The sequence below is a fragment of the Engystomops pustulosus genome, chromosome 10 (assembly GCF_040894005.1).
Source record: "Engystomops pustulosus chromosome 10, aEngPut4.maternal, whole genome shotgun sequence".
NCBI classification, from domain to species: Eukaryota; Metazoa; Chordata; class Amphibia; order Anura; family Leptodactylidae; genus Engystomops; species Engystomops pustulosus.
In genome coordinates, this window is record NC_092420.1 from 22,229,212 (window position 1) to 22,250,847 (window position 21,636).

At 40.5% G+C, this 21,636-nt stretch overlaps 1 protein-coding gene across 3 annotated transcripts in view; it reads left to right on the forward strand.

Annotated features, from left to right (window-relative positions):
• TASOR (transcription activation suppressor) overlaps nucleotides 1-21,636 on the forward strand; it is a 40,919-nt gene that overhangs the window by 7,288 nt on the left and 11,995 nt on the right. For 2 of the 3 annotated variants that reach the window (XM_072128458.1, XM_072128456.1), the window contains exons 4-17: nucleotides 138-210; nucleotides 2,530-2,621; nucleotides 3,222-3,377; nucleotides 5,920-6,047; nucleotides 7,321-7,352; nucleotides 9,482-9,587; nucleotides 9,695-9,798; nucleotides 9,982-10,085; nucleotides 11,407-11,479; nucleotides 11,681-11,755; nucleotides 11,937-12,578; nucleotides 15,328-15,731; nucleotides 15,832-15,955; nucleotides 20,031-20,090. In XM_072128458.1, the coding sequence (XP_071984559.1) occupies nucleotides 138-210; nucleotides 2,530-2,621; nucleotides 3,222-3,377; nucleotides 5,920-6,047; nucleotides 7,321-7,352; nucleotides 9,482-9,587; nucleotides 9,695-9,798; nucleotides 9,982-10,085; nucleotides 11,407-11,479; nucleotides 11,681-11,755; nucleotides 11,937-12,578; nucleotides 15,328-15,731; nucleotides 15,832-15,955; nucleotides 20,031-20,090 (2,173 nt within the window). The remainder of the gene's footprint in view (nucleotides 1-137; nucleotides 211-2,529; nucleotides 2,622-3,221; nucleotides 3,378-5,919; nucleotides 6,048-7,320; nucleotides 7,353-9,481; nucleotides 9,588-9,694; nucleotides 9,799-9,981; nucleotides 10,086-11,406; nucleotides 11,480-11,680; nucleotides 11,756-11,936; nucleotides 12,579-15,327; nucleotides 15,732-15,831; nucleotides 15,956-20,030; nucleotides 20,091-21,636) is intronic. The other variant, XM_072128457.1, reaches the window with a different exon arrangement.

The following is a 21,636-nucleotide window of genomic DNA, read 5'->3' on the forward strand; positions in this document are numbered from 1 at the left end:
AATGGAGGTCTGCCACCAGTCTAGTCCTTTTATTTTGCAGTTACCTTGCATCATGCTTCATCTTTCCTTTTGAGAGTTCTTCACTGCTATAGCATCCTGGAATCTGTTCTGTCTGACGGGACTTTCTTCGTTTTTAGGTGCTCAGTATAAGTGAGAAAGGGTTACATGTGGGGAACTCCAGATTAACCACACTTGGCAAGCCCTCAATGGGTAAGTGTTTCTTCAGTCTTCGCTTACAATTATGATTACCGGAGGTCTTTTTAGTGAACAAAAAACACACTAACAAGGCTTTGAATAAAAATAAAATTATTTATAGATTTGTACTTTTTGAGAAATATGAAGAATTAATTTTTAGAAATAAATTCCAAAAGTAATTGCACCAACTTTGCGTCTTCCTTGTGTCGTGCGATTCTACCATTTATTACCAAACTAGAGTCTGCATTCACCTTAGCCAATACAAATTTGCAACCTCTTCAAAGATCTACTAATTTTACTTCTGATATATTGAATCTTTCGCCTGGAGGATGATAATCCTGAGGCCTTACGTTTTAGTCTAGATTGGACAAATCATCCTACCACCATCTCCAAGGTGTTTGTGCTTATGTGCTAGACATGTTCTTGTTTCCACTTCTAAGAATAAATACCACAAAGAACAGGTAAAATAAACCTAACTTAAGCCCCCCCACCCCCCCACTTTGCCTTTGTAGAAAAGTGTACTGTCATACTGTCAGTTAAGAGGAGGCGTGGTTTACTGGTCAGGAGAAAACATGACTCGTCTACTCATTTGCATATCATAAAAATTAAAGAGGACCTGTCACCCTGGAAAACCCACCCACCAAATGTGCCCCCCATAATCCTCCCCCCAGCCCCTTTCTCCCTAGCCTTTTATGTCCAGTAAATTTATTTAAACCGATCCGAACTCTTACTAAATAATAGGTCGGATCGTGTATCTGGTGTGCTGGCAGTCGGCCTTATTCATAAGGGGGTGTGCCGACACACCCCCAGCACGCCCCTGCCAGCGGTCACATTGTAGGAGATGCCAGCAGCATCGATCGCGCGGCCGGCCGGTAATGTAAGTCTAGGCTGCAGCCGCTGCTAGTGCGGTGCGGCCACACCGCGGAGAGCCGGCAGCAATGTGATGCTGCCGGCTTCTCCTACAATGTGACCGCTGGCAGGGGCGTGCTGGGAGTGTGTCGGCACGCCCCCTTATGAATAAGGCCGACTGCCAGCACACCAGATACACGATCCGACCTATTATTTAGTATCTGGTGTGCTGGCAGTCGGCCTTATTCATAAGGGGGCGTGCCGACACACCCCCAGCACGCCCCTGCCAGCGGTCACATTGTAGGAGAAGCCGGCAGCATCACATCGCTGCCGGCTCTCTGTGGTGTGGCCGCACCGCACTAACAGCGGCTGCAGCCTAGACTTACATTACCGGCCGGCCGTGCGATCGATGCTGCTGGCTTCTCCTACAATGTGACCGCTGGCAGGGGCGTGCTGGGGGCGTGTCGGCACGCCCCTTAATGAATACCGCCGACTGCCAGCACACCAGATACACGATCCGACCTCTTATTTAGTAAGAGGTTGGATCGGTTTAAATGAATTTACTGGACATAAATTAAAAAAAAAATGGCTAGGGAGAAAGGGGGGATTATGGCAGGCACATTTGGTGGGTGGGTTTTCCAGGGTGACAGGTCCTCTTTAAAGGGGGTTCTCCCATGCTACACATTGCTAGCACACTTCTGTGTCATTGTGCACATAACAAATGCTTAATTATTTGGCATTAAAAATAAAGATTCTAAAGATATAATATATGTGTTGGAACAGAACTCCCTTTGTATACATTTACATTTCCAAGACCACGAAAAGTCCAATATTCTGTCACGCGTGCATGGTGATTAGTGTTTTCCTGGCCAGCTTTCGCGCCCGCTCGTATCTGTGCTAGTTGTGAATGAGCCTGCGATTAGTGTGAGATTCTGCTCTTGACTGCTCACAGCAGCGAGAAGAGGACGCTCCCCTCCACTCATAGGAGGGATCACGCATGTGCATCATGCATGCACCAGATGCTGTACAGTGCGCTTTGTTAACTAGCACTGGCATCACAGCAGAGGAATGGTATGCTGGGATATGTAGTTTAGTCACATAGCGCGGCACCCATCATGGAGATCAGCAGCTACAAGTCAAAATAAATTTGTAAAAGATATCCGATTTTATAAGGCTGGTAGTTTAACACATACATAGTTGAGTATTTGTAAGTATAGATAACATTGATAACTGCTTAATACAAGGATAGCCAGTTTTCTGTTCTAGATAAGTGAGTTTTGATGTTAAAAGATCTGTTACCTTCTTAGACTACATTTAGTTGTGTCTATCTTAAATGGAGTAGGTTTAGACCTAAATTTTGTTGTGTACAAGAGACTAAAATGTCTGTCTTTGCATTTTTTTTTTTGTTCTTGTTCCAAGTAAGATGTGAAGTGCACTCCAAGAATTTTTTGGCTGTTGACTATTTGTTTGCCTTTTCTCTTACAGGCGTGTACCTGTCTAAGTTTGCCGATTTATTGCAGGTCAATCCTTTGGAAACGGGAACAAGTGGATGTGTTATGATATTTAAAGTAATAAAGGTAAAGTCTAGAGAATGAAGCTAACCTCTTTAGTTTTTCTTAGTAACATGCCATCTTCTGTCTGCTTTATGTAATGGGGAATACCTGGTGCCACAGATTATAATAGACCATAAATTAGCCCATGAGGTGTCAGAGCCTGTCCATTGCAGCGTTTTTTTAAATTTTTTGGCGGGGGGAGGGGGTGGAGATTTTTAAGTGATCTGTCAAAACATAGTGGGGCAGATTTACTTACCCGGTCCTGTCGCTATCCAGCGGCGCGTTCTATGTGGAGGATTCAGGTCTTCTGGCGATTCCCTATGGTAGTGCGCCCTATGTCCACCAGGTGTCGCTGCTGCGCTGAAGTCCGTCTGAGTTCACTGGAGTACACCAAGCTACCCTGGGCGCAGGTAAGCGTATGTCAAGCCAATGCACCACAATCCGATCGCGTGCACCAAAAACCCGGGGCAATTTAGGGAAAATCGGCGCAAAATGGTAATATTCGGGAAACCCGTCTGAAAAACGTGATTCGGGCCCTTAGTAAATGACCCCCATTGTGTGTGTTTTACTTTGTCAATACCATACATCTATTAAACCTGATTGCCTGTCTGGTTTCTTTCCTAGGGTAAAGTAAAGGCAGTTTATGATAATTTTAGGAACAACCAGGAGTCTTTTGGCAATACTATCCTGGATCCAGCACCTAAACATGAATGTCATATGTTAAAAAACACAAATGCTGTTACAGCTTTGCTGTCCTACAGGGCATTTGAAAGGACTCAGGTACTGTATACCCCCCTCACAATTTGTTGTGTATACATGGCGTAACATGTCAATAACTTGGACTTGATATCATGTATAGAAAGGACCTGCAACCCTTTCTTTGTTTCTGTACTAAGCATCACCCTCATACATGCTGAAGTGACGAGGGAGGGGGTCGGAGTCGCTGTGGATGTTTGCTATTTAGATTCTGAGCCTGAGGCCCCTCTGATGTACCTGGCTTTTTAAAAGACAAAGATTATTATGGTAGTTTTGTAACTGAGGCAGCTCTTGCAACTCCAATGCATTGTAATTGTAGAGAGGAAAGCTGTATCCTCTCCCAGGTAGCACAGCATTCCTACTGTACTAAATAATGGTAATAACTATAATAATGGTATTCAACTATTTCATGAAAGACCCTATCACAAGCTGAGAATAGTAAATGCAGACAGAATGTGCAAAGCACATGCCTCCTCCGTGGCCCTCAAGAAACTCGCCTCTCCATCTCATAAGGCTGTCGAGCACCATCATTAAATCATGCACAGGCTATACTTCAATGATTACCTGGAATCCTGATCAGCCGTTGTTTTAAGACTTTGCCATATAACTTCTTCATTTAAAAACCCTCTTTCACCACTCAATTTTATTTTGCAGCAAATTCTGATTTGGCGGGGTTAGGCGCTGACAATTTCTTGGCCATATACAACATTTGTGCTACTGTCCACTTACTAGATTCAATCAATGAGTCCTCGAATTAACCTGAGGTGCACACATTGGGTGTAAGAGAAACCTGAACTAATATGGTATTAATGAGAGTGGTCATTTCACGACAAAACTCCTCTCACTCTGGGCAAGACCAAATCATGTGCTATAGCACATTCGGGGAATCTAGCATTAACTGGAGCTCTAATGTTAAACAAAAAGTGCAGGGATCTATACAGTGTAACAGCTGTCGCACCTGTTCCAGCTGTCTTTGTAACTGGCCTCCTACAGGTCCTGTTTTACACTACTCCTAACATTGACCACACATTTTTTTCCTACGAAAGCTCTAAAATGGCCTTGTATGACGTGAGGGAGAGAATCGGCCGATGGAAGCTATAACTTTGGAACATGACAGAGGGCACTCTATATTATCATTGAGGTCTATCCTAAAGGAATGCCTCCTTTGCCAATGTCTCTAAAAGCCGCTAGGTCCTTGAAATACTCTGTCAGGCTACATTCACACAAACTTAATGGGGACTGATATCGGGCCGCTTAATTTGCAACCAGATATTGGTTCCCGTTGACACCTATGGCGCCTCGGTCACTGTGTGTTGAGCACAGGCTGCCTTACTGCGATATATTTCGGCGTGTTACAGCTCAGGCCCTGCGCTTCTCTATGGAGAGGGGATGGGTGAGCAGCCCTCATCCCCTCCTCCCCTACCCTCTACAGCTTGCTATGCTGGGTGGGCACACATTCATGTGAATGAACCCCTTAATCTGATAAAAGTACCGTTACAGAACCCAAACCAGAGAGTTATGCAACAGACTTAGGAGTTGGGCACCTACATCCTTTTAACAAACTTCACCCTTCCCACTACAGATGGTGGCTTTTTTGGCTGACACCTAGTTAATATCTAAGCCTCTCCATTAGCAGGAGGAAGGAAGGGAATCTGTTGAGGTCTGCAATTTTCTACTGTGCACACAGTCTGCACAACTGAGGGAAAGTTATAGTGGGTCTGACCTCCTAATAGATTGCTGCATGTTTTCAGGAAGTTGGTGAAAAATGCAACTAACAAAGCTGACGGAACATAGATACTTATTTTTGCATCAGTTTGATTTGAAAGCTCTAGGCCAGTGGTGGCGAACCTATGGCACGGGTGCCAGAGGCGGCACTCCGAGCTCTTTCTGTGGGCACCCGGGCCATCGCCCCAGCACACCAGACAGGACTCAAAGAATCTTCCTGCAGTTCCAAGCAACTTAAAAGATGCTGCTTTCAGTCATATTTTAAAGTGACTTACTTGGCTACTTGGGACTGTAGGAAGAGGGAGAATTTGTAGACAGGGCCGAATTATCTCTAAAGGACCTCCTGCTGGCCCCATGATTCGCTGTACAGATACCGAGGGAGACTGGAAAGAAGCTACAATGATGCAAATTTTTCCTCCCTTCTTTCTACTGTGTTGGTGTCCTCAGGAGGCCAGTAAGATTGAACGTTGTTGAAGAACAGGAAGCAATAAGATCCTGCTCTAATTTTGGTTGGCACCTTGCGATAAATGAAGGGGATGTGGGTTTGCAGTTTGGGCACTTGGTCGCTAAAAGGTTCGCCATCACTGCTCTAGGCCTTCATCTTACAAGAGAAATACCGGTTATATTCAGCCCTATATAACAGTTATTATTAGCAGCTTTCGAAATATAAACTGTGTAAATGAGCCCTGTAAAAGTAAAATAGTCCACATTGGAAAGATTTCATATTTTCTTTTACTGTCTACATTAACCTTTAACTTTGAATCCAATTGTTGAAACTATGTATACATAGTCTCAAGATGTAATATGATGTTTCTTTTAAACTAGTTTTCTTGTTTTTTAGTATTATTTTTACGAGTATGGGTTTGATGAGATTCTCAAGAGACCTCGGCACGTGTGCCCATATGCTGTTGTGTCATTTGGGTACAAGACTGACCAGAAACCAAGAAGACCATCTTCTCCCTTGTCAGGGTAAGTGTTTCATGTATTTTTGTTCAGAAATGCATATATATATTAGTAAATTTAAATATTATAAAAGTGCAAGTCCTGACTTCAGATGCAACACCGCAGCATTTATTTTCCCAGGCAAATGAAATGGCAATTTGTGTAAAATTTTGGGGTTTTATCAAATATAATTGTTACCCAAGTTTTTAAATGTAACACTATCCTTAGCCTGGTCCCTATCAGATCTTTTGTGTGGTTTATAGGACTTGCTCTAGGTCAGTTTAGAACCAGAAGACCGTGGCTGGGTCCCAGGAGTCCTGAAAACCCTCTTTAGGATTATCCATATATAATTATTATTATTATTATTTATTTATACAGCGCACACACAGATTAGAGCTGCATATAGCTTGCCAAATCAGTCCCTTTCCCCAATGGGGCGCACAATTTACTCAACCTACCAGAATGATTTGGAGTGTGGGAGGAAACCTGAGGAAACCCACGCAAACATGGAGAGAACATACAAACTCTTTTGCAGATGTATATAGACTAAACAAATAGCCTCCAGAACAGGAAAATGTGAAAATCACAAATTTTAGTTACAAATATAAAAGCCCCAGTCCCAGCAACAGCAGAAATGTTTTTCTGGAGCCTTTTTGGCTAAATCTTTATATACGTCCCCCATTGGTCGTGTGAATGTAGCCTATATCTAGCAGCTATGGATGGAATGGTCATTGTCTGATGTGATCCTGCGCTTAAGCATCATGGGATTAAGAGCACATCAGAGAAGAAGATAAATAAAATAACAAATGTAAAAAATGCCAATTAACCCAAAGACTAGAAAAATTCTGTCGCAACTTCAATATGGCAGTCAGAATAATCACCCCCCCCCCCCCCATAATCGACTATTAAAATTTTGGTTTCTGTAACCTGTAGTGTTTGGGGGATGCTATATATTTATATATTATATAATATATATATATTTTGGATTGCTTTTTTATATCTCATCTTGTTGTTGTCTATGATCTTTCATTAGCTTTTCCTCATAACTCACCTGTAGTTATTGATTATGAGATCTGAGAATAAAGGCCTGGTGTGCATGCGCAACCTTTATCAGGGATGCTAATCTTTCCTGGGACGTCCCCTTTAAATTTTTATTACAGATGTTGGCATTTTTAAACCATGATATACGCAGCGCAGGGAGAGCAGAAGAGGTTTTTAAAGCAGCTATTTTAAGACTGTAGTGCAAATCAATGGCACAGTTCTTTCCTGACTTTTATTTTGTATTCTATCTTTTAAACAGGCCTGTGAATGTCAGTGTTGATCATTATAATGGTAAGTATGAACCTCCAAAATATATTACTTTAGATACTTAAGCTGTCTTACTACTATCAGTGTCAAGTTTGTTCCAAAGTATACCACTGTTTTTGTAGTTCTTCAACAGTAGCTGAATGATAGTGTGTGTGTGTGTGTGTGTATATGTATATGTGTATATGTATATGTATGTATATATATATATATATATATATATATATATATATATATATATATATATATATATATATATATATATATATGTGTGTGTATATATATATATATATATATATATATATATATATATATATGTGTGTGTATATATATATATATAATATAGTGTGTGTGACCTGACGTTTGAAAGTATGAATCTATACCTTTTCTCTCCTTGGGGAACAGGAAAGAAAACTAGGGTCCCTCTGACTCCTCTATCAAGGCAACCGCATAACACCACATCCAAGTAGAATAAATGTAGCGGTGACTGTCCAGATCCCCATCAAATTCACACTAGGTGTGAATTATGTTATCTTGTAGGGCCAAAGTGGTTTCCTCACTACATTTACCTGGGGGAAAGAGTGCAACATAACTCATAACAACTCCCCTCCTGTACAATGTGTTCTGTCACATCACTGCTAATGGAATGGAATAGACAATTCCAATGTGGATAACCTGCATCCGTCTCCTGTGTCTCCTGGCCTAGAGCTTCGTTTACATGGTGCTGTTGCACTGCACTTTGGCAATACAATGCAAACACATTGGCTTAGATATTTTATTGTGTGCAACTGTGTCACATCTTGAAAACTGACCGGATCAACTAATGCAACACTATTAAATATTGTGAGGCCAACTGCACTAAGGTGGATTGTACCAGTTTTTACGCAGCATGCCCCATTCTCATGGTTGATATCATCTGCCAACATTTTCACCTTCCTGGGACATCCCCAGCCTCTGAAATCTGTATGTGCATTCCTGAGGCATCAGCAAGCATTAGTGGGTGTGATGTTGGATCGCTCTTCCCACCTTGACTAGAGAACATTAGCCTGGGAGAAGTCAGAGAGGAGCTGTGTCTGTGCACTGCTCAGGGATACAGGGAACATGCAGTGCTAAGACCTGAGCTCCTCCGTCTCCTGTCAACAATGCCTGCTTGTGAGGAGCTGTACTGAAGAGTATACTGCAAGAACAGGGAAAAGTCATTTGCTTGAAAAGTGTCTTTGTATTTTGCACATGTATTTATTATGCGTTTGCATCACAATCGTGTTGCGGTTGCATTTTGTACAACACTTTGTCTAGTATCCAACACAATTGTGTCGTACGGAGTAGATTGAAAGTGCACAAAGAAAAAAAATAGGTGCAACTGTGTAAACGTGCTGAAAACGGACCAGAGCGTAACTAGGAGCATGCGACACTATTAAATGATGTGGCGCAAAATGCACAAAGGTTGAGTGCACCGGTTTTCATATATCTCGGCCAATGCGTTTCTAGATGCATTTGGCTTTTTTTTTTTTTTTTAAGGCGTAAAATTGCCTTGTTAATGCAACCTCTGTGTTTTAGGAATATTTTTTTTTCTTTTTTTACTTCTATGGGAGGCTAATGTCTGTTTCTTAAAAAAAAAAAAAAAAATGATGAGGGGCAGATTGCTCTAGAAATATTGGGGCATGCATGGAGTTAGTGGCTTTCCACAGTTGTTGAATACGTTCACAACTCCACAAAGTCTCTCACTTTACCGCAGTTATGCCAGCACGTTGGTGAAGAGGTGGGGAATATGAGGTGTAATCTGGGTCTCCTGAAAAACCATAGAAGGCATACACAGACATGTGCATAGAGCGCAAGACGAGTTTTAATGATTGCCCCTTGGTGGAAAGTGCAACAAGGTTTTACTGATAGTCTTATGCAGTTTTCCAGACTTCTAGTGGTGTATATTAGTGGATATGTCCTCTTCCCATCATTTCATTTATGTTTGAGTCAATATCTGAAATTCTTTATTGACATGGAATTTGTCTTGATTTTCCAATTCCACAGTGTGTACATACTTTGAGCTATGTGTTTTAATATGTATGTTTATAATGAAGAACTGTTTGTGTTTTAATAATATGGTAATTCTTAAACAAAAAACGTATTGAGCATAAATACTTGTGTTTTATTTTTTATAGACCGTAGCAGTTTTATTTTATGGAGGGGACAGCTTTTAAATAAAGGAAAACTTTTATGCCTTGCTTCTCTGAAATCTACAAGTGGTCCTTTTTTTCCATACAAACTGTGAGTGCGCCCGTTTTTATGCTTAATGAAACCTTAATGAAAATGCTTAATGAAACCTTGTGTTTTAGACTTGCTGTACATTAAATGTGATCTGTTACATTCCCTAGGCCGGATAAGATTGACTTGGACATTGTCATGCACTTAGAACAGATTAAAAAAAGGATTCCACCATTGCTGCTCTATAAGGAAACCCACAGTAGGTGTAAAGAAGGTAAGCATCAATATTATTGCTTTTACAATCTGTTCTCATATGACAGATCCTTCTGCATCGATATCTCTGTTGCCGATTATCTATTTAGTCTGTTTCATTATAGTGAAACAGATTGGAAGGATTGATGGGAAAAACTAGTGCATCCTTCACCGTTTTTTAATCAGTTTTCACCTTCGTTTTCAGTTTTAAAAGGTGGAATGTATAGCCGCCTATATGAAGTGTCAAACAAGACCAAGACAGGGAAAGAACTCCAGGGGTTATTACAAAAATTGGAGAAAGAAAAACTGGTAATTTATTTATTTTTTTTGGTTTTTATATCCACCAACTAGTGGTAATGATGTAGACACAAGTACTTAATGCGTTTGCAGGAGAAAATCCTTCAGTGTTGCGTTCCATTATGTCTTGGGGCCAGAAAGGGATCAATATTTGCATTCTACCTCTCTTTGTTTTAGAAAATTTGTGCAAATGAGGCTGAAGTGCTTTGGCAGCCGTTAGCACCTCAGGGCCCCGTCTCCACAGCAATACACTTCTGCCCCTGCTACACCTCTTGCAAGATCTGCAGGCTCAGATGTGTAGCTTTCTGGATTTGGGAGTAATGAAGCAGAAAGGAGAAGGAGGACAGTGGTTCCTGGGCTGGGTTGATGGGTACTATAGGTTTCAAGATAGGAGTGTCTGAAGTGACGTTTCCCCTGCACCTCTAAATTTGACTATCTAGGGCCAATATGACTCTTCTCTGTTCATTTTCACATGACTTTGGAGGAGATTTTTAGTAAACAATTGACATTTCCTAACTAGCAAGGGGGCTAGTAGTTTAATGGGGTAAAATCTGGACGATGGGTTCCTTTTAATGTCATTAGTATACAAAGTACCAGAAGGCATATGCCCTGCCACTTAAAGGTTGTTTGTCATGATTGAGTGATAGCAGATATAATCTGCCATGTCTCTCCCTTCTGTTCCCCATTTTATGTATTGACTTCATACCTCATTGGGGAGAGGACCATCTAGCCCCCCTGGCATGCCAGTTTAGATACAAAGATCAAATACGAAAAAGTAAACTCTGTCCAGATCCCCCCCCAACCCAAAGCGCAAGAAACCTTTCGGTCCCTAAGACTCTCAAGTGTTTTCCATCCCAAACTGCAGCTGAAGTTTAGCATTCTGGGCAATCCAATGAAAGGAGATCTTGTCAGGGTTTCTCTCTACAGATCCCATTTGCCCTTGTAATTTACCAGTGACTCGCTGGACAATGCTGCCATAGACTAGACAACAACTTGACAAATCTACTTTCAGGGATGCTCTCCAGAAATGCAGAATAGAAGGGAAACTGGCAATTGGCTCCTCCATGAGAACAGACATGTTTGTTTTCTTCTTGACTGGGGGGGGGGGTTATGTTGGTCCTTGTCTTTTGTTCTCTAAATTTATTTACTAGTCTAGTGCCTGCTCAGTAGGTATATCCCACCTAAACACTTTCTCCGTACCTAGTGTCCTCCTCTAGTGACAGGGTGATGTGTCCCCACAGTAATTGTTTTTTTTTCTTGTTTGTCTGTGAAAATGAATCCAAACAAGGTATATAAATGTTAGATTCATTTTTAAAATGTTTCTTCCCTGTAGGCTTTGGTTAAGCCACTTCCTGATGGAGGGTTTCTGCTCTTCTTTTTCCCAGTTCCTCTCACCTCTTCCTATGGTAAGTGTATATTTACATCCTTAGAATATTACACGACCATTCCAGGCAAAAGTTATAATCTATACATTAGATGTTTAAAAAATGGGACAATCTCCTGGGACAATCGACCAGTTCAGTCTCTCAAAAGATAAATGTTTTTTTTTCTTGGAATATTTGTTAAGAAAAGTCTAAAAAATAAAGTCTAAATATTTAACATTTTAGGTGCTCATAGTATGAAGCCGTACCCCCTGCACGCACTTTTTATTTATCCTCAATCCAGAGAAACCCTACAGCCTGGTGAGTATGATGTAACTTTTTGGGGGTCAAAAGGGGGGTTTCCAGGGCAGGTACTAACAAACTTTCCCAAGACAGAATAACTTAAACAATAAAATAAAGATAATATATAATTATATAATGTAATGTTTTAACTTGCGTATACATGGTTTTGATTTAATTTTCTTTCTTTTTTTTATTACAGCATCACGTTTTAAACACCCACCCTTGACTCTTTCTGACAGCCAAGAAATAATTCCTGAACTACCGACCTTTATTTCTGCACTGCATTATGCTGTTTTGAAGAGTCAGACTGACACCTCTGACAACTTTAACATTGTTGTGGAGAAACACGCGCGTATATATTTGAAGCAGCGATCAGAAGGGTCTCATACGCATAAAGATTTCGTAATAAGACCTTACGATCCGAGGTTGGATTCGAGAAAGACGCTCTTTGTTGCACCAAAAGATCGCACTCATATACACCCTTCATTAAATAGTTATATTCATGGGTCGGAAGCTTATACTTTGCCTGTAAAAAGAGCACAAGAACTAATTGTTGAAAATAGGAAGGTTCCGCAGTTTAGCCCAGTATCAGATTATGAACCCATTGAGGATGATCGTGAGCCCTCAACAAACACAAGGAAAGAAGCTGCACATAATGCACTGCCTGATCATGGCAATTATGATCAGGACAAATTAGAGGGCCTGATTAATCTTATATACATGAAAAAGAACGCTTCCAATAATACAGAATCCAATGTCGCTTCAACCAGCGTACAGAAAGCAAAAAGCACTGAAAACAGCCCAGAGTGGAAACATACGCATGAAAATTTCCTTTGTGACCGTAAGTAATGGCTATTTTACCCCATCAGAATATTGTGCACATGTACAGCATAGTATTTTAGAGTTTAGGTGAAACCATTTTCATATATTTTGGACAAGTTATTAGATTTTGTAAGAGAAATGTAATGGTATGTCACATAGCTGGCAAGAGTTTACACATGCAGATCACAAGAGCTAAATCAACAATCCGATCTACATCTGTTATGTGCGAATTATGCTGTAGATTTTGATGTAGATTTCACCACTCGTTAGCCATAACAAATCCGCGAAGATTTAACTGCAGAAAGGTGACATTCTGTGGCACAAAGCCTAATTTTTTTTTTCCGAATGAAATCTGCACATTTTTTGTTTTCTTACAACCAAAAATTAGGATGGGCTAACTTGGTTGGGACAGTGCAGTTCTAAGCCTTGTTCCCTCACTTGGGTGAACCTATGCCATCTGCCTGAGGAGATCTATAGGCAAGGCATTGTGGATAAAGGTTTACTAGTTTCTGGAAAGGTATACAATCAATTGCCTCGATTGTGATCTGAGCCTAGACAAGGAACTTTTAATTAGCAGGCCTAAGTGTGGGGACACTATGACAGCGCTCCGGGTTGCTTATTATGTACGCCTCCTGCGTGACGTGATCTCCCTCTCCAACATGGGAGAGGGAGGAACCTGCCGCGAAGGAGGCGTACATAATTGGCAGCCTGGAGTGTCGGACACCTCGTCCCCATGCTCTGGCCTGCTTATTAGAAGTCTCTCTTCTAGGTGATCCTGGTGTGTCAAGACTAGCAAAGACGAAGCTGGGATCAAGATGAAGAGGAGCTTAGGTGAGTATTTTCAGTTTTTTTTTCTCTTCCTACGTGTTGCTTTCCTTTAATGTGTGCTGGGCTTGGGAAAGTAACTGGGTGAATGCAGGTGACTGGCAGTAGTCCCATAACAAATAAAGAGCTGTTAGCTAGTGCATACACAGCAACGCTAGTCTCACGCTTTTCTACTACCTCTAGGCCAATTTCCTGTTTACACTCCCTCTGAAGAACAAAACACTTTTGGCATTTAAGTGAGGCTCTTGCTCCAAGACAAGTTAATATGCAATGTTATACCAACAAATATCATATTAAAGGAAACCTACCATAAGGAATCTACCATCAGAAGTAGATCTGATGGTAGTTACCGCCTGCCTGCCTCTGCCCAAATCTGTAATTTAATAATCCTGGAACCTAATTTGTAAAAAAAAGAATTTTGGGGGTTAAGTTACTAGTTCCACCAAAAAACTGTCCTCTACTTAGACATGGGTATGTCCATCAATACAGAAACTCTATACCATATTTTGTCCTCTGGACCGCACCTACTAAATAACACTACTAGATGACTGTAGAGTACTAAAATTTCAGATGTTCTAATGTAAAACAACATATCAATTCAGTTACATTATCAATTGATAAAAGATGCCCTTCTCTTGTACTGAGAAAAGTGTAGGTCAAGTACAAAAAGAAGAGGAAAAAAAAAAAAGAAATGTTAAAAACTATGCACAGGGCATGATAGATTCTGGCTGGTGGGTAAAAGTAATGAGTATTACACCATTCATTGTCCGGCCCCTAGGTTTACTTCATATAGAACATTGGTTGTTGCCAGTGTTTCTCATTACTGAATCTAGACATAGCCTTGCTTATGGAGAGTCGCAACACTGAACTCACACTTTTACCTTTTTTGTTAGGGAAAGTTTTTATGCCGGCCACCAGTGGGGACCTTCAGCCCAGGGAACACATGTTAAGTAACTGCAGAGGCTACTGGGGCGTGTACTTGCCTGGCCGGGCACTGGGAGCTAAGACTACTCCACGCCCCAGTAGCCTCTGCAGTTAAAAACTTTTGTTTGGTAATATGTAAATTAACTGTAGAGGCTCCTGGGGCGTGGAGTAGCCTTAGCTCCCAGTGCCCGGCTAGGCTAGGCCCAGTAGCCTCTGCAGTTACTTTACATATTAGTAAAATAAAGGTTGTTTTTTTTTTTTTTTTTACAAATTAGGTTCCAGGATTATTAGATTACAGATTAGGGCAGAGGAAGGCAGGAGGGATCTACCATCAGATCTACTTCTAATAGTAGATTCCTCGTGGCAGGTTTCCTTTTAAATAAATCATTTTGCTACAGGAATATTTTGCACCTGAAATGCCATGCAACACATTTATTGAGGGTTTTAGGGTTTTGAGGCAGGTTTCTGACTTGTCTCCAAAGGGGCATACACTCTGTATAAAAGGGGTATGGCATTGCAGGATATAGCATGTGTGATTGAAAATGCCATATTCTGGCACAGCAGACCACACAAACTAATAGCTAGGCCTGTGGTGAGGACAATGGGCCATCCTATAAGCCCAGAGAAGAGGAGGTTCTATCATCACCATAGATTGGGAATCTTTACTGTAAGAGCAATGAGACTATGGAACAGTCTGCTGCAGGAGGTTGTTATGGTGGAGTCTTTTGTACATGTTTAAGAGAGGCCTGGATGCCTTACTTGAGCGCAAAAATATCACTGGTTATGTTGTTTAGATCATATCTGCATCTTTGTCCAACCTTCTATACTATGAGGTGCAAAGTATGACTTGCCAGTCTTATGCTACACCAGAATAAATATCCAGCATCAGACACTGATTAATCTGGCACAGCAGAAGACTGGTCTAGTTCTACTCTACTCTGGTCTAAAGATGACACCTCAATACATCTCACACATATTAATATTAAACTTAAACATTATTTTTTTTTTATCTTATAAAGGAGACAATGCAGTGGATTCAACACATTCGGTTTCCAATTTAATATCAGCACTTGGAGGACAAGATACAGATCTAAGACAGGAGAGCGAGGAAATGGAACCAGATATTGAAGAGCCTGAAAGTTTTACTGAGCCTTTTGTGCCAATATTTGATGTCAGTGTGATAAACTCTATTACTAAACAGCTTGCTGACCAACAACAAGCTCCTCATGAGGAAATCAATAATTTGGTGTTTTCATATGCATCAGACACTGTTGCTAATGATGCACATTATGAGCCAAGCCCTTATGTACAAGAAGAAAGCATGGATACTCTGCCACAAGTAGTAGCGCCACCCGTAGACGATGGCTCTGCTGATAAAGAGGTTGTGAATGATGACATATTGGCACCTGAAGAAATTATCCAGGTAATGATTGCAATTGCATTGGTTTCTTTTACTTGGTTCTTCTTAAGGAATTTCTTTTGGGATGTAAACATTTTTAATATGAATCTGTTGTTCATTTTAGGGGCCATACTCTGGCTATGCCAGTCCTTGTCCCAGCACAGTTTCAGAACAGCTTTACCCACAACAGAATTCTGGTTCAAACAATACAGAGTCTGAAATGCACTGGAAACTGATACCAATTACAGGTAGGGTAAGGTTTTTATGTTCAGATAACGTAGGTGACATGAAATATTGATGTCAAGGTGCTTGGTTTTGTCTTGTTTTAAGCTGACTTGGTGATTAACATCAAAGGGTGTGTGAGTTAATGACTGCTATATAGCTGGAAGTCTACTTGATATCTAGATATAGCAAGAGATGTATACACAGTGGGTATGGAAATTATTCAGACCCCTTTAAAGTTTTCACTTTTTGCTTCATTGCAGCCAATTGGTCAGTTCTTGATATCACATGGTCATAAGTATTCAGCCCCTTTTTTTGTGACCATTTAGCTCACATGTTGTCCATTTCCTTCTGATCCTCCTTCAGATGGTTCTACTCCTTCATTGCTGTGTTTAATTAAACTGATTGGACTTGACTAGGAGAGGCACACACCTGTCTATATATTAGCGACACAGTGCATGTCGGACCTCATGATTCTCATGTGCGCACAGGGTGCATCCACACGTGCAGGTTGGGTGAGGACATATAATTGGGAAAAGCTACTCCTGCTCTTTCACTCCACTCCTGGTTTGGACTTGAAAAACTGCATCAGAAAAAGTGAACTTTTGGATGCACCTTAAGGGACTGCCAAAGGAGCTCAGATACAGAATTGTGGAAACGCACAGATCTGGCCAAGGTTACAAAAGAATTTATGCAGCACTTGAGCACAGTGGCCTCCGAAATCCTTAAATGGAAGAAGTTTGGGATGACCACAACTTGTCCTCGACCTAAGAAATCTTCACAGAAGGGCCTTGCTGAGAGTGGTAAAGAAACCCCAAAGTCCCAGTGGCTGAGCTTCAGAGATGCAGTAGGGAGATTGGTGACTTTGTGGAACTTTCTCCCATCACTGCAGCCTCCACCAGTCTGCTGATGGAAGCATCTCCTCAGTGCAAGACATATGAAAGCCGCATACAGTGTGCAAAATGCATGAAGGACTCCCAGACTATGAGAAATAAGATTCTCTGGTCTGATGAGACAAAGATTGAACATTTTGGTGTTAATTCTGAGCGGTGGAGCGAACCAGGCGCTGCTCATCTGCTAAATACAATCCCAGAAGTGACACATGGTAGTGGCAGCATCGGGCCATAGGGGCAAGGACAGGACCACTGGTTGTAACTGAAGGAAAGATTAATGCGGCCAACTACAGAGAGATCCTGGATGACAACCTCTTCCAGAGCTCTGGACCTCAGACTGGGCTGAAGGTTCATCTTCCAACAAGACAATGACCCTAAGCTCACAGCTAAAATAACCTGCGGGAACTGTAGAGGATCTGCCAGTAAGAGGCAGTAAGCAAAAATATCTACATTCCTGTTTTATTCTGTCAAAATGGGAGCAGAGTGCACATTAATGAGCAAAAAATGAAATTGGCTGCAATGAAACAGAGTGAGACAGTTGAAGTTGTCTGAATACTTACTGTTCCCACTGTATATATAAATAGATAATTTCTTATCTATCATTTTGGCAGGTCAACCATCAGATATGTAGGGGCTCTCCAGAATCTTTTGAGGATCAACTCTGATGTTTGAAATTCAACCATGTATCATGCACTTGGTTTATTACCTGCAGATTTACATTAGGCCTGGTAAATCTGCGTTTTATAAAGCACCGACTCTTCCTATGCAGATAGTATAGGACATCCTTGCACACAAATGTGTGGTTTAGTGGGTCTGAAAACAAACATCGGTCCTCTGGCCCATTGGTGAATAGGACCTGATTTATAATTTGCGACTAGGGCAGTCAATTCACACACAAGGCATAGAAATAAGTGGGGATTGTCTAGCCCATGTCCAAAAACAAAACTATGGGGATACCAGATCAGTGGGCACTAATGGCAGCCCATATCATACAGATTTTGCTGACATGTACATCCTGTGTACGAGTCAGATGTCCCATGTCCCAGCAGCACAGCGACCTCTTGACTTTTTTTTTTTCAACTTTCTCCATTAGTATATAAGCACTACAAGGATGAGATGGTGTGTTCTGCATTTTAATAACTTCAAACCTATTCATTTTTAACAAAAAAAATAATTGCACATTAGTAAATATTCCCCAATCTAATGTACTAAAACTTGTTTTGTTTTTTGTTTTTTTGTCTTTCGCTTTCTGATATTTTTTTTTTTTTTTTTACATAAATGGTATAAGCTATGACCATACAATCTAACAATTCACATTCAATTTTTTTTACCACCCCTCACTAGTGTATCTAGCTTGTAAGATTGTCTATTCGGAAAATTGATAATGTCTAAACTTGTAAGCTGTGGCCCCACAGGCATGTGTGCAAAATTATGTGCTCTGCAGACATTCTGCTGCGAAAAACATACACTGCAAAATTGGGCCGCTTTATTTGTGATCTTTCCGACACCAGTTCATAGCATATTGGACACTGAACCTGATACAAAAGGGATGAATTTGCTCCATGGAGGGTTTACTGGACTGAACTTGGAATCGCTGAATGAACGCGGCATTTCAGTGCAGTTTTGCCTAATAAATTCTGGATAGGCACAGAGTTGACAGAACAAGCTTTATTGCATCTCAGAGCCCCTGCAATTTACAGCCAATACAAGGTGCAAATTACAACTCTAAAGTGCATGGTGCTTTTCCACTTCAGAGTCCTGCTGATAAAGGTTACGACCCCAAATTTGGAAACCCTGCACCATAAATACAGTGCTAACTTTTCACACTGGGCATCACATATTGGACTCTGCAATTAGCGTAGACCATAGACATTTACTTATAGATCCAGGCTCCATGACTGTGGAAATCTTATATTTGTTATCCATGGCCTCCTTCCTGCTAAAATAAACTTTTACAATTATGCTAATGAGCCTTCAGTGTAGCAGCCTGTAAAGCCAGATCAGTCTTGCCCTCACTCCTGCTTCCTCAGCACTTATGACATGAGCAGTTCCTGCTGTAATCTCAGGCTCATTAGCATACTAGCATAGTTGAATTTAGAAGGAAGGAGGCTATGGATTACAAAAATGAGAAGATTACCACAGTCATGGGGCCTGGACCTATGAATACGGTAAAAATATCTGATTTATCATGGTGGTTTTTCTCTAGACTTTCTCCTTTTGAATGTGTAAATTTTAGGGCTTCCTGAATATATTAAAATAAATATATTGTATTTGCGTTTCCACAAGATGATTTAAACTTCCAAAATGCTGCTTTGATTGCAGAAAGGATGCAATTTTGAATTTGGGATGACTTATAAGGGTGTTTTAATATATGTATTTAAAAAATAACCATTGACAACTGAATTGGTCTATAAAAAGTGATTTTGGGGACATTTTCTTGAAAGCCTCCTTACACGCTGAAGGAATAAAAGGGCATTTAATGTTGCAAAGATATAGCAAATGTTTGTATCTAATCTAAGTTGAACATTTCTGCTGTGAAATTGACAAATTTAAATTTCAAGGTTTTAGTTTACTTTTTCAATAATTTGTTGGGTAAAGTTAGTTTGTATGGCAACACATCACAGATTTTAGAAATGAGATGAAAATTGGCTATGGCAGCAGGTTGATAACAGAAGATCAGTGTGAACGGGATCGTCTTTTTAGTGAACCATCAGTAGGGATGTGAATAACGGAGCATGTGACTATTGAATGATTTTTCCTTGATCAGCTATGTCCTGTAAGTTCTGTGACATTTGGTGTTAATAACTTGATTATGCAATGTGATGATAACATGCAGGGCTGCTAACTATTTACGTTTCAAGTCTTTGTGTTGGACCTGGGTTACATACTGTTGCCTAAGAGACAATTTGGATGGGGGGGAGTGGATGATTTTTCTCCTGCAGACCTGCATGTTTTCAGATTACCCCCTCAGATAAAGCGATCCACCTTGGCTATTCTGAATAATACATTAGACAGCTACTAATGTATTTGATTGCATCCTAGTTGTGGTGTATGCGCATGTCTTTCCATCATCACCATCATTCATTTTCCCATGCCGTCAGAGGATTATACCTTGTAGTGGATGTATTGCCAAACTTCTGTTTGTTGGATTCTATAGAAAAAGACCCTAGATAAGAATCCATAATTTCTAACTACTGGTTTCCCCCAGGAGAGGAAGGAAGAATACCAGAGGATCATATTGGAAATCTTAGAGATGAAAAACATCCAGGTGAGGAGGGTAACGCATTTGGTCAGAGATAACGTTATTTGCTAAGCAATGTTGTAATTGTAGCATGTACGGAAGCCCTCTTGTAGCTGGCACTTCTGTACTTCTTCAGATCCATGCAGTCTGGTATTACAGGCGCTCATTTCGGTTTTGCTTCAGCATACTCCTGTGTAGCCGAAGGATAGTTGTCCCCAGATTTTGGGGCCAGGAGTTAGTGTAGACAAAGCTTTGGTGCTTCTTTTAGGTTTGAAGATTATTCAATCGTCCAGTTTAAGATTAAGGACGAATGATAATCCAAGGAATGAAACCCCTGTTAGTTTACCTCCTCCTCTAAGATTATATACAGAATGCTATACAATCTAATAGGTCCTTAAAGTTGCTTGAAGGATATATACCAGATCACATCCATCAGACCTGGTGCACTCTCTCCTGGCTGGAAACGCAGCTTACAGTCCACATTGGAGCAAAGACATGCATCACTTTATCACTACAGATCATTTCATCTCCATGTGTGTTTCACACATTCATTGCAATTTATTTTAATAAAGAATTCTTCCTTACAGTGAAAACGGCAACATTAGTGAAAATAACATGCAGACATTTTAAATAATATAAAACCTGGACGACCAGAGCGAGGGCTATTCTTTGATCTGCCCCCATTTGAGGCGTAAATGGGGTGCTTAACACAAGGTTTCCCCATTTCAGATGACCTTGGAACATTATTATTATTATTATTATTATTATTATTATTTTTGATGTAACGTCTCCTATAGAAAAATAATCTCTCATTGCTTTTAACACTGCATGCCCAATGGTTCACTGGCACCTCTGACTAGTCCAGTAGTGTCTGTAACTACTTGACTACTTTGGACAATTGGAGACCTAAGGTTACTGAAGGGGCTCTAGGCCCATGGGGGTTCAAATATAGTCTGAAACCCTTTTCAATTTTATGAGATTAAAGTTGGTTTATATACTTTTAAAGAAGGGGCATACACAGAATCCAAATGTATAGGGTTCAATCTGTCAAAAGTTTTTTAAAATGCAAAAATGGCAATAAAAATTTACATTAATACATATTAATGTTGTAAGAATACAAATACTATAAATACCTTACTACAAATTAAATAAATTTAATATTTTAAATGACTTTCAATTCAATTTCAACTACTGGCTTCATTATTGAGAATGGAGAAGATAATGTATCGTATTCTATTGTTGCAGGAACCCCTCTTCCTTTTCTGTTATGATTCCATTCTTTGTGTTTCCGGGCTATGCAGAGCTCCAAGTTTCTGATTGCACGTTGCATTCTTTAAAGCATACCTTATTAAAAGATAAAAATCCCCATCATTCCAGGTAGCAGGGGCTGTGGTTGTGGATAAGATTTAGTGTGGCTAAAGATTATAGTCTTATGTATTAAAACTGAAAAGTGAAGTTTGGGAAACGCCTATGTGAAAGGGTTATTAAATGATACATTTTTGGTTTGCTGCCCAGTTTTCTTGGTCTTTGCATTGCATTTCTTGGGCTGAGCATTGATTTGTGCTCTGACCTA